The sequence below is a fragment of the Fusarium keratoplasticum genome, chromosome 1, assembly GCF_025433545.1.
Source record: "Fusarium keratoplasticum isolate Fu6.1 chromosome 1, whole genome shotgun sequence".
Taxonomy (NCBI): Eukaryota; Fungi; Ascomycota; class Sordariomycetes; order Hypocreales; family Nectriaceae; genus Fusarium; species Fusarium keratoplasticum.
The window spans coordinates 4,016,059-4,028,080 of NC_070529.1; the positions used below are offsets into that span (position 1 = coordinate 4,016,059).

Genomic DNA, 12,022 nt, shown 5'->3' on the forward strand with positions numbered 1-12,022 from the left:
ATATTACATACAGATGCGCGGCGCACTCCCGCCGCCCCAGATAGCCCAGCCCATCCCCTCTATTCCAGCATGGACGCCTGGTTCGTGTACAATACATCCACCACGTTGCTCAGCTTCTCAATAGTGGCCAGAGCCGCGTCGTACGACTCATCCCGCTGCGTCTCGTCAAAGATGATGAGGCAGCCAGCGCCCTGGTCGAGGACGCCGATGATGACCTTGTCGAGGATCATCTGCGACAGTTTTCGCTCCACCTGCTGCGTGTCAAGGCCAACCATCTTGGCGATGTGGTCGATCTCGACGCGCGAGAAGGGCTCGATGACCTTGATAAGGTTCTGCTCGAGCATGGCATCATAAAGGCGGCGGAGGTGGTTACGGATAAAGGCGTCGCTTCCCAGTTCGTAGCGGTAAGAAGAGAGGGCACGCTCGTACTCCTCAAGTGACCGATTTGAGTGAGCGCGGGCGATGGCCTTCATGGCCTCGAGATTCTTTCCGGCGTACTTGAGGGCCTGCTTCGAGGTCATGAGGTTGTTGACATCGTCGACGAGGTTAAGCATGATCTTGCAGAGAAGCATGTACTGGAGGGCAGCTTGAGCCTTGGGACCCTCGTCTTGGGTGTGGTATCCATCGAGAGCCTCGATAAAGTAGGAAAAGGCAGTGTTGAAGTCCTTGTCCTCGGCGTGGAGCATGCCGCTCTGCATGTCGAGGTTGGCCTGCAGCAACGGGGGGGTATAGACGCTGGCGGCGCTCGTGCGTGCGCTGGTCAAGGCGGCGCGGGCCTTGGGGATGTTGCCGAGGGCGTGGTAGACCCTCGACTCTAGGAGTTGGACCTCGACGAGGCGGAGCTTGTCGTCGAGGCGCTTGAGCTCGCGGAGGAGGCCGTTGATGAGGCCGAGGGCTTCATAGTAGGACTGCTTAGCCATCTGCAGGGCGACGAGGCGGACCTCGAGGTCCTGGCGCTGGAAGGCGCGGCGCTCGGCGGTGGCCCATTCTATGCAGTCCTTGGTGACGGCGATCTCGATATCGGTGCTGTTGGGGATTTCCTTGAAGAGGTCGAGGAGTTGGCGAACTACGTCACCGTGTTAGCTGGGGGATATGGACGTAAGCGCAAGGGCTCGTAAGACAAAGACATACCCAGCTTTGCCGACTTAGCCTTGGCAAAGGAAGAGAATACTGATCGGCTCTCCTTGACTAGATCCACAAGCTCCTGCGTCTTCCTGTCGTTGGCGTTAGTGGGGGACAGCAATAGAGAATATTGACAGGCAGCGCGCACTTCTCGTCCCGGTACAGCTCGCCCAGGCTGATCAAGGCCGTCTCGTACTCGCGGGTGGCAGCATCGGATGTGGCGCTGGGGGCCTGGGAGATGATTTCCTTGTAGATGGCCTCAGCCTTCCTCGGGTCTGACTTGGCGAGCTTCTGTGCTTCCTGGACCCTCGCCGATTCGGCCGCCGCCATTGTGAGAGGAGTAGTTGCGCGTGTCGGAGGGGTGTTCGTAGATGGTGATGGGTGGGCGGCGAGGGCAGTTGGCAAGCGTTATGGCGTTGATGAGGGTGGAATGGTTGTCGTCGAGATGGTGTTTGTTTCGTTGGATGAGGCAGACACACTGAAGCAATAGCTAGCCTTCCGTGCCTCCAGGTTGCCAGAGCACGACGTAGGCCAGCAAAAGGTGGGTCCTTGCTATCTGTAGTGATAGATGATTGGCCAACTCCAGCGGGGCATGAGCTCTGGCGGGCTTTCGTTGATCCGCCGCTACGTACCTTGCCCTTCAATGCTGGAAGCTTCCCCGGCAGCGCAGCCGGCGCCAGCCTCTGGATCATGCCGACAGCTTAAAATTTCAGTCCTAACTCGGAGTGGAGGGGATCTAAACTTCCTGATCATACAGCCCGCTACATAAGCCCACCAGCTTCAATTCTCTTCTCCCACCTCCAATCTCTCTTCACTCCCGTATATTCACCCCCTTCCTCTAATTCATTCACAATGTTCCGCCAGGCCGTCACTGCTTCCTCCCGAGCCCTTCGCGCCGCTCCCCGCGCCGCCGCCGCCCCTCGGCCCTTCATCCAGTCGCAATTCCAGTCGGCGCCCGCCTTCACCCTCAGAGCCGCCCAGCCCGCCGTGTCAAGATGGTACAGCGATGCGAAGGAGTCTGACTCTGCAAAGCCTGCCGAGGAGGCCAAGACGGAGACCAAGAAGGAGGAGAAGAGCGCCAATGGCGAGGCCGACTCTGTTGCCGAGCTGAAGAAGGCCCTCGAGGCCAAAGAGACCGAGGCCCGAGACTGGAAGGTTAGTGACCCTATTGATAAGCCACACAATCCCTCGCATATACTGACTATACACCAGGACAAGTGCCTGCGCACTGTCGCCGACTTCCGCAACCTTCAAGAGCGCACCCAGCGTGAGGTCAAGACGGCCCGCGACTTTGCCATCCAAAAGTTCGCCAAGGATCTCGTCGACAGCGTCGACAACCTGGACCGCGCCCTGGGCATGGTCCCCCAGGAGAAGCTCAACGTCGATGAGAAGCCCGAGCACCTCCAGGACCTCGCCAACCTGTACGAGGGTCTCAAGATGACCGAGGACATCCTCATGAGCACCCTCAAGAAGCACGGCCTCGAGCGCCTCAACCCCGAGGGCGACAAGTTCAACCCCAACGAGCAGGAAGCCACCTTCATGGCCCCCCAGCCCGACAAGGAGGACAACACCGTCTTCTTTGTCCAGCAGAAGGGCTTCAAGCTCAACGGCCGGGTGCTGCGCGCCGCCAAGGTCGGTGTCGTCAAGAACAACTAAACTACTCTAATGTCCGGGAAGGATCCCCTTCCTGGGCCGCAATTGCGTGTACTATTAAAGGGTTATCGGTCGGCGTTGGCTCACAGTGTATAATGAATGCTCCTCTCATGATGACGGTTAAAAGATGCTGGGACAAAAGAAAAAGTTTACAAGAGCTGGGACCTTGTACATAAAGAAGATGTGTATAACACAGGCGAGCGGGGTCCGGGGCGGACTGGAGGGAAGCCGCTACTATTTCTTGCATGAAATGACCTTGGGGGATTTGGCTGTACCAACTTTGATCTCGGACTCTCTAGGATATACCCACCCAATGAAGATGTCGAGAGTATCTTGCTCACTCTGGTCCACACAATCATGTCTTACCATTGCAGATGCTTCATGATATAACATAAACCTTGCCTCACCACATACCTCACAATAACACACACACACACACACAAGCTGCTTTTAAAGATGTTTTCAAAAACCCTACCCCAACAACCCTATCGAGTGAACAGTGCCATACTACAAACAAGAAAAAAAAAGACCATCAACAAGTTGTAGAGGCATCTAGAAAGTGCTCTGCCCAGATGCCGCCCCAGTACAAAGAAATAGCCCGATTGTTGTCCTCCCTCCATCCTTGATCTTCTAAATCACTCCATAATCCCAATGCGTTGCGTGCCGTGCCATGCCAAACCATCATCCATCTGAACACCACTCTGTGTGTCCCGTATACCTCCGAGGCGATCCCTAGATGATCGAGGGAGCGCTTCCCAATAACCTCTGCCGGTTCACCTCCTCGGTTCATTCCCTCGTAGGATCTTCTGTCGATGTTGAACAGTGATAAAACAAAAAAAGGAAAAAGATAACATAAAGTGCAATCGTTATAAGAAACACTGTTCATGCGATGGTCATTACAACTCTTTTAATGCCGTCCCGCTCTGCTGCCTCCTCTCTATTGTGCTTGACCCCCCTCTCCCCAGGAGAGGTGAGACCAAGAACTGAAGGACAGTCTCGAGTCGGAAAAGCTCCTCAATCCAAAACAATCATCTCAGGTTGTGGACGCCTTAGAGGAATTGACACTTTCTCTTCTTCCTCTTAACGGGTCCCGCCCCGGGAAGTGATGACCTCCCCTCTTTGGCAGAGCTCGAAGCCACTGCTGAAGCCTCAAGGGTTTTCCGGTCATTGGCCACGACAGTAAGAATGGCCTGCTCAAAGATCTCGTCGACTCCGCGCATCTCCTTGCTGCTGCACTCCATGTACTGCGCACCCATCTTCTTGGCGACAGCCATACCCTGCTCGGTAGTGACTGGCGTAAGTCCTTGGGTCTTGAGCATGTCGATACATGTCTTCTTGTAGCGGAGATCTGACTTGAGTCCGACCAGAACAAGCGGCGTGTATGGGCAGAAGTGCAGAACCTCGGGGTACCACTGCGAAGACATGGTTAGTACTTTGCGGACGCCCAAGAGGGGGGATTCTTACCTTATCGAGCACATTGTCTATCGAGTTGGGGCAGTCAATGGCAAAGCATACAAAGATGAGGTCGGTCTCGGGGTATGAGAGCGGTCGGAGACGGTCATATTCTTCTTGGCCTGCGGTATCCCACAATGCAAGTTCCACCGTCTTACCGGTGGGCGGATGAATAGGGTAGGTGATGTAGTTCTCAAAGACGGTCGGCACATATTTCTAGGAGCGGTCAGCATTCGTTTCGGGGCGGATGAGGAAGTGTCGCTTACCTCTGGGAAATATCCTTGGCTGTAACTGATAAGAAGACAAGTCTTGCCGCAACCACCATCGCCGACAACCACAATCTTCTTGGAGTAGGTGGGAGCCTCTGTGACGTGAGTCGCTGCCGACTCGCGGCCCGTCGACGAGCTCATAGTGGTGCTGACGGTGCCCTCGCTGGAGCGGGTGCGCTGTTGACGTCGGGGCTGCTCGAGGGTGTCGTAGTAAGAGTTGCGAGAGTAGGATGATGCCATGCTTGGGCGCAAGGCGGTCACTCAGAGGGTTGGCGGTGGAGATTTGTCTCAGCCGTCAACCTCGTGGCCTGGTCGGCGGAGATTGAAAAAGTCGGCCAGACGATGTGCGTCGTCTCGTCTAGCAGAAAGGCTTCAGAGGCAGGATACAAGAGTAGAATCGGTTGTGTTCGTCGTAGCGATGCGGGGTGGAAGGGAATCGACCGATGAGATAAACGTGAGATGTAGAGATGTGTGTGATAAGGTGATGGATGACCTTTAGACGAGGGCGACTGAGAGGTAAAACAGCTCTTGAGGATCGTGGATGCTCGAGTTGAGTTGGGTTGAGTTGGAGATGTGATGTCTGCTGCAAGTTTGGACTGGCTGCGCAGGTCAAACGAGCGGAAGGACTATGGGAGTCAAGTCTCAAGTGTGGCTTTGTTGCGCCCCAAGTTACCCGAGTAAACATGTTGACGGGGCAACTGCGGAAAGCTGAAGCAGCGCCAAACTTTCCACTAGCATCGGATGTCAGAGTGACGAGAAGAGAGTGAAGGCCCGTGCACGTACCCAACCGAAAAATTTCCCATGTGGCTGGGGCTTATCGCGCCCGTGATTCGTCCAGACGCGTTCTCGTAAATGCACTTCTCTCACAAATCCTTCTGCAAGGGGCTTCTTCTTTCTTTTCCTTCCACATCACAACTACCGGCAACATCTCAAGACAACCGTCAGTCAGCATGGACTTTGCAGAGCCCAGCAAGTACATCACCCTCGTCTCTGGCGATGGCTTCGAGTTTGTGGTCCTGCGCAAGGCCGCCCTCGTCAGCCCCATCATCAAAGGCATGCTCGACGTGAGGAGTCAGTTCGCCGAGGCTCAAGATGCCCGGTGCGTCTTCCAGGAGATGAGGTAGGTCGATGCCATCAACGTGTTGGCCATGTTTGTTCAGCCGACTCTTCCAACCCCGGTCTTCCCAAGTCCTTGGATGGCCTCAGCCGTGACCATGGCTTGCTCTGTGGATTGATGACAAAATTCACGACACGTTCCTGACAGAACGATTGAGATCCTTCTCGGTCGGGCTGGCTGATTACTCACTACACTTGACCTGACCACAACCGCACCCGGCCTCATCTGCGCTCATCTTTTGCTGGCTGCATCCTGAACTGGAAGAGCAAGACGCTGATGAATGGTGGAATCGCAGCGCCATGGTATTGGACAAGGTCGTCGAGTACTTTCACTACTGGTACCGTTACCGCGACAGCGAGGATGTTCCCGACATGGACATCCCGGTCGAGCTCTGCCTTGAGTTGTTGGCCGCAGCAGATTACCTGGGCCTGGACCAGTATGCAGCCCAGCCGCGCACTGCTCCAGTGGGATGCATTGATACTAATTTCGGCTAGGGCAAACATGAGCTTGAAGTGAAGAATTTTCTTGTCAGATTCTGCGGGCTTGACTTTTCTACCCTTTTCTTTGCTCTACACATCTGCACCTCGCATTGTTGGCCGGCGCTACAATATCGGAGTTGGGGAGTTGGGTAAGGATACAGATGACTTTGCTACACTGCGGACGAGATTCGGCGGCACATTCGAGAAGCAATATCGATGCTATTACGAATAATGATGACGAACTCACATTCAAGACAAGCTTTGAAGACTCACCCAAGGCAACACAGGCGTGACACAACAATCCCATTTCAGCATATGCGTTCTTCTCTTCTGCTCCTCCGTGGGTCGAACGTCTATTAGAGATGGAAGATGGAAGTATCCCTCTCACTCTGCGTGACTCAGTTGACGCATTGAGCTTTCGCTTTTTCTGAAGGGCAACATTTCTTTGACGTGACTCTGATTTTTGTCGTAATTCCGTGATATCTGCCTACGTATTGTATCATAGAGAATGTGCCATACCTTTGATCTCGTAGTGTGTGTAGAGAGTCCAGTGCGTACCTATGCCGTCTAAATCTGTTCTATTGGTCAATAGCTCTCTCCATTCCTTCGCTCCTTGATCTCTAATACCTAATCAGTTTTGCTGTCAAGCACATGGCATGCAAATTTAGAGGCAATTTCTCTTTGGAAGGTTTGTTTGGTGTCACGTTGCCAGCGACCGTTCTACCGTAAATCGAAGACTTCTCTGCGTGACCGCTAGCCCGCAAGTTCCCAACTCCAAATACTTCAGAAAACGCAAAATGGCCGCCAACACATTCGAGACGCAGGGCGTCCGTGTTGCGGTTGAAGGCTGCGTGAGTGCTCTTGATGATTCATTTGTTGACCGAGATGAAGATTGACCAGCTCCAAGGGCCACGGTACACTCGATGCCATCTACGCCTCTGTCGCCGAGTCGTGCAAGCATCGCGGGTGGGATGGCGTTGATGTCCTCATTATCGGCGGCGACTTTCAGGTATTTTGGCTCTCGATATTGATCCCGGTACTCTCTAGGCACATGCTCACCACTCGCCACAGTCTGTTCGGAATGCTGCAGATTTGAGCATCATGTCTTGTCCTGTCAAGTATCGCCACCTCGGAGACTTTCCCAAGTACTACTCTGGAGAATGCAAAGCTCCTTACCTAACCATATTCATTGCTGGCAACCACGAAGCCAGCTCGCATCTATGGGAGCTCTACTACGGTGGCTGGGTCGCGCCCAACATTTACTATATGGGCGCCGCCAACGTCTTGCGTCTTGGTCCACTGCGCATTGCTGGTCTCTCTGGCATTTGGAAGGGCTTTGACTACCGCAAGCCGCACCACGAGCGGCTTCCCTTTAATCAGGACGATGTTAAGTCATGGTACCACGTCCGCGAGTTTGATGTTCGCAAACTACTACAGGTGCGGACGCAGGTGGATGTCGGTCTCAGTCACGACTGGCCGCGCGCTATCGAGAAGCACGGTGACCAGGAGTGGTTGTTCAGGAAGAAGCGGGATTTCCGCCAAGAGTCGAAAGATGGCACCCTCGGAAGTGTCGCCGCAGAGTACGTCATGGACCGCCTACGACCGCCCTACTGGTTCTCTGCCCATCTGCACGTCAAGTTCGGTGCGCTCAAGACCTATGAAGATGCAGAGGTGCCTGCACCAGAACCAAGCAAGGAACCAACTGCTTCTGAGCCTGTGGCTGCAGAAACGAATCCTGACGAGATCGACTTGGACTTAGACGACGATGATGGGGATGAGACCAAACCAGAGGCAAAGCAGGAGACCAAGGAGAGTGAACCCAAAGAGAAGGAGGTGGCAGAAGAGTCAAATGCGGTATCTGATGCGCTGAGGGCGCAACTCCCTGCATCTTTTGCTCGTCCGCAGCCAAAGAAGACACCAGGCCAACCAGTGCCCCCTGGCATCACCAACAAGCAGGTTCGGTTCCTTGCTCTAGACAAGTGCTTGCCCGGACGACACTTCCTGCAGCTCTGCGAGATTCAGCCCTTCAAATCAGAGATGAGCTCTGAGTATCCTCCGGCTAAGGAATCACCTCGGTATCGACTGCAGTATGACCCAGAATGGCTTGCGATCACTCGCGTCTTTCACGATTCTCTCGTCGTTGGAGATCGAAGCGCCCAGACACCACCTGATTTAGGTGAAGAGCGGTACCTACCGCTCATCGAAGCCCAACAAAAATGGGTGGAAGACAACATCGTCAAGCCTGGCAAGCTAGACGTGCCGTACAACTTTGAGATTACTGCTCCACCATATGTCGCCGGGACCCCAGAAATCGTCGACGAGCAGCCGGAGGAGTATACTAGCCCACAAACTGTTGCTTTCTGCGAGCTTCTCGGAATCGCCAACAAATGGAACGCGAGCAAGGAGGAGAGGCAAGAAAGAAGAGCTCAAGGCCCCGCCGAGTCAGAGAGACGCTCGTTTGGCGGAGGCAGAGGTTCCGGTCACGGTAGAGGCCGAGGAGGTGGCCGAGGGCGAGGAAGGGGTCGGGGAAGGGGTCATAGGGGCAGATGGTAATGATGAGGGCCCGTACTTGATCAAACGGAATGCTTGCTCAACCCAGGCTCGGCCAGATGTGATGGAGGGTGTCCATAGGCTTCTGTCTGATTCAGTGCTGGTTCCTGGGATCTATGGGCCAGCAGAGTCAGGGTGATCAAAGAACGAGCATATAGAGCCTTGTATGTATCTCTAATTTGTACTAGGGGTTGTTGAAGCAGTAATAATGCAGCCTTGGTGTTGTCTTGAGGCATCTCCATCCAAGTTGCATCTCCAGCACTACTTTGCTCAGGTAGCCACTCCAGCCTATTGCTTCACAGCACAGGCTTGTTCAATGCGACCATCCAACCCAACAGAAACATGCCCCCTGTTGGTTTTTTAAATAAAACCGAGAGTAAACAACCATTCTCCAGATTGATGTACCGGGTTGACACTGAGGTATGACGGTGGTGGGGGTATGAGCTCCGTAGCAACGGCACCAATCAGGAAATGGGGTAAACAACGGCTGGCGACCCAAACCTCTTCCCTCCACTACCTACGCCATCATTATCGTTCCGCCCGCCTTTGATATCCAGCCTCTTCGAACACCGACGCGAAACTCAAAACCTCCAGCAGTCATACTCCCGCATATACGTACATAAAAGAGACGAGACAAAAGCCCCTTTGTCTCATCAGCCTCTGCCCATCTTGTTCGCCTCCCCTCGTCGTCTTGAATGTCACGCCGATTGCCCCGCTAACCGCTGGAATGAAGCAGAAGCAGCAGCAGCATCGCATCTCTCCAAAGCCTCGACTCGGTCGTCGATTGCCCGCCATGGCTCAAGCTTTCTTGACCACCGTGTTAGTAGTACCCATCGAAAGAACCATCCATCGTCATCATCATGGCTTCGCCGCACACCGCCAACATGTTCCGCTACCTGAGCCCCAAGTCCCTGTCGACGATGCACCAGATGGAGACGACCATCATCCCCATCTCCATCGCCTCAGACCCCGTACCGCCACCCGCGGTGGCCGAAGTGACGATTGCTGACTCGGAGACCGTCATCGATAGGAACCAACGGACGAGGAACCAGTTTCGCCCGCGCGTGGGCAAGGGCGGATCGGCTAGTTACCAGCTTCGGCAGTATGCTGAGGTGACACTCGGCGGCGGCAGCCTGCGCAAGGTTGTCAAGCTCCCAGAGGGCGAGGATGAGAACGAGTGGTTGGCTGTCAACAGTGAGTTTGGACGAGCATGCGCCCTGCAGCGAGATGGCGGGCTAATGAGGAACTGTTAGTGGTGGACTTTTACAACCAGATCAACCTTCTCTACGGAGCCATCACCGAGTTTTGCTCGCCGCAGTCATGCCCGGAGATGAAGGCCACCGATGAGTACGACTGCCCTTCACGGGTATTACACCATTGCAGAAGCTGATTGCATGCAGGTTCGAGTACCTCTGGCAGGACAACGAAAACTACAAGCGCCCAACCAAGATGCCAGCTCCAGCATACATTGAGCAGCTCATGACATGGGTGCAGTCCAATATTGACAACGAACAGGTCCTGCCCAGCAAGATTGGTAGCTACAATCGCGTCCTTTAGCTTAACTACATCACTGACATTCCTAGGTGTCCCGTTCCCCAAGTCATTCCCAGCGCTGGTCCGCCAGATCTTCAAGCGCATGTACCGTGTCTACGCGCACATCTACTGCCACCACTACCCCGTGATTCGCGAGCTGGGTCTGGAGCCTCACCTCAACACGAGCTTCAAGCAGTACGTGCTCTTTGTGGACGAGCACAGCTTGGCGAGTGGGAGGGACTACTGGGGCCCCCTTGGAGACCTGGTGGACAGCATGTTGAAGAGCGACTAGGAGAAGCTTGATCGCTAGATGGGCCGGGTATTTGCGTGTATGTCTCAAGGCTAGCAACCAGGAGTTTTTGGGCGTTCGGTTTAGGACTTGGAGGGGCTAGGGAGCTGTTTAAGTTGTATGATCATGATCAGAGTAGAGGGCACGAGTTTAGATGACGGTTTGTCCTTGATAAAAGGAGGCTTCCTCTGATGAACACAGCTTCAGGTACGGAACCTGAATCACTACAGGAAGAAAGTGTCTTTTGTGCAATTATCTTCTTTGCTTTGTCTGTTGCTAGTGTCTTGAAGGTGTCAAGCCAAGAGCACCAAGTCGTGTTATGTAATCGAAAGTGGATGCCTGACACCCGCCCAGGCATCCAACGCCCGAAAATTGCCGAGAAGCAACAACCTCCAAGTTATCGAGCTCGACGACCCGAAACTCCATCACTCCCTTGACCCCAATTCCATCGACCTCGCCCTCACCCGCCGCCATGTTCTCGCGACAAGTCCTCCGCACCGTCCGGGCCGCTGCTCCCCAGCGCGCTGCTGCTCTCCGCGTCGCCGTCCCCGTCCGATCCTTCGCCGCCGCGGCTACCAGCGAGGTCAAGCCCCCCGTGTCCGTCTTCGGCGTCGATGGCACCTATGCCACTGCTCTGGTAAACAGCAACACCACTCCCCCTCCCCGGGCCTCGCGGGGGTCATGACCGGTCGACAACGTCTCCTCCGAACCCAATTGGCATCGTGGTGCCCCGCGATGCGTCCCCGGCCGGGCCAATGGATCGCGCCGTCGCTGACAAGAATTTTTTTTGCGTCAATTTAGTACACTGCCGCCGTCAAGACCTCGAGCCTCGATCCCACCGCCGCTGCCCTCTCCAACCTCGGCGCCCTCCTCGAGAAGGACACCAAGCTGGTCGCCATCCTCTCGGCCCCTACCCTGACCGAGGCCGACAAGAAGGCCATCATTGAGGAGCTCGCCAAGAAGGCCGGCTCCGGCAACGAGACCGTCAAGAACTTCCTCGAGACCCTCGCCGAGAACAACCGACTGGGCCTCCTGCCCGGCGTCTGCGACAAGTTCGCCACCATCATCTCTGCCGCCCGCGGCGAGGTCGAGGTCACCGTCACCAGCGCCCAGGTACGTTTGGATATTAGATGAGAGGGGGGGAGCTCCGAGGGAGCAATAGCAATCGGCTTATATCGGGAATACAACGCCAATTGATGGACTCATGGGCGGATTGATGGAGCATTGGGCTGACATCGGCTCTAGCCTCTCGATAAGCGAACCCTCAACCGATTGGAGTCTGCCGTCTCCAAGTCGGCCTACATCAGCCAGGGCCAGAAGCTCAAGGTCACCAACTCTGTACGTCACCAATTAGACCTCGACATGCCACCCAGGCCCCCTAACAACTAACCTCACCCAGGTCAACCCCGACATTGTTGGCGGACTCGTCGTCGAGATCGGAGACCGAACCATCGACCTCAGCGTCTCGGCCCGCATCGCCAAGATGAACAAGCTCCTGACCGACTCCCTGTAAAACCACCCCTTCATAGTGTTAAACAAACCTGTTTAGTTGTCTCCT

At 54.9% G+C, this 12,022-nt stretch overlaps 7 protein-coding genes across 7 annotated transcripts; 5 read left to right on the forward strand and 2 right to left on the reverse strand.

Annotated features, from left to right (window-relative positions):
• Positions 1-59: 59 nt before the first annotated feature.
• Positions 60-1,452, reverse strand: NCS57_00120000 (PCI domain-containing protein; the record flags this gene model as incomplete). Its single annotated transcript, XM_053051270.1, has 3 exons — positions 60-1,066; positions 1,132-1,214; positions 1,271-1,452. The coding sequence occupies 3 exons, from the start codon at positions 1,450-1,452 to the stop codon at positions 60-62; spliced, it is 1,272 nt and encodes a 423-aa protein (XP_052919785.1).
• Positions 1,453-1,974: 522 nt separating this feature from the next.
• NCS57_00120100 (GrpE protein-like protein) lies at positions 1,975-2,778 on the forward strand (the record flags this gene model as incomplete). The annotated part of the gene is made up of 2 exons (XM_053051271.1): positions 1,975-2,277; positions 2,335-2,778. 2 exons carry the CDS (start codon positions 1,975-1,977, stop codon positions 2,776-2,778), a joined length of 747 nt encoding a protein of 248 aa, XP_052919786.1.
• A 1,046-nt stretch (positions 2,779-3,824) lies between these two features.
• NCS57_00120200 (uncharacterized protein) lies at positions 3,825-4,736 on the reverse strand (the record flags this gene model as incomplete). Its single annotated transcript, XM_053051272.1, has 3 exons — positions 3,825-4,187; positions 4,240-4,443; positions 4,494-4,736. 3 exons carry the CDS (start codon positions 4,734-4,736, stop codon positions 3,825-3,827), a joined length of 810 nt encoding a protein of 269 aa, XP_052919787.1.
• A 710-nt stretch (positions 4,737-5,446) lies between these two features.
• Positions 5,447-6,129, forward strand: NCS57_00120300 (Elongin-C; the record flags this gene model as incomplete). The annotated part of the gene is made up of 3 exons (XM_053051273.1): positions 5,447-5,616; positions 5,909-6,049; positions 6,108-6,129. 3 exons carry the CDS (start codon positions 5,447-5,449, stop codon positions 6,127-6,129), a joined length of 333 nt encoding a protein of 110 aa, XP_052919788.1.
• A 760-nt stretch (positions 6,130-6,889) lies between these two features.
• On the forward strand, positions 6,890-8,645 carry NCS57_00120400 (DBR1 domain-containing protein; the record flags this gene model as incomplete). Its single annotated transcript, XM_053051274.1, has 3 exons — positions 6,890-6,943; positions 7,000-7,101; positions 7,164-8,645. The coding sequence occupies 3 exons, from the start codon at positions 6,890-6,892 to the stop codon at positions 8,643-8,645; spliced, it is 1,638 nt and encodes a 545-aa protein (XP_052919789.1).
• Positions 8,646-9,502: 857 nt separating this feature from the next.
• On the forward strand, positions 9,503-10,467 carry NCS57_00120500 (putative maintenance of ploidy protein mob1; the record flags this gene model as incomplete). Its single annotated transcript, XM_053051275.1, has 4 exons — positions 9,503-9,836; positions 9,896-9,989; positions 10,043-10,176; positions 10,226-10,467. The coding sequence occupies 4 exons, from the start codon at positions 9,503-9,505 to the stop codon at positions 10,465-10,467; spliced, it is 804 nt and encodes a 267-aa protein (XP_052919790.1).
• A 469-nt stretch (positions 10,468-10,936) lies between these two features.
• On the forward strand, positions 10,937-11,977 carry NCS57_00120600 (ATP synthase subunit 5, mitochondrial; the record flags this gene model as incomplete). Its single annotated transcript, XM_053051276.1, has 4 exons — positions 10,937-11,101; positions 11,266-11,577; positions 11,710-11,802; positions 11,864-11,977. 4 exons carry the CDS (start codon positions 10,937-10,939, stop codon positions 11,975-11,977), a joined length of 684 nt encoding a protein of 227 aa, XP_052919791.1.
• Between the last annotated feature and the right edge of the window lie 45 nt (positions 11,978-12,022).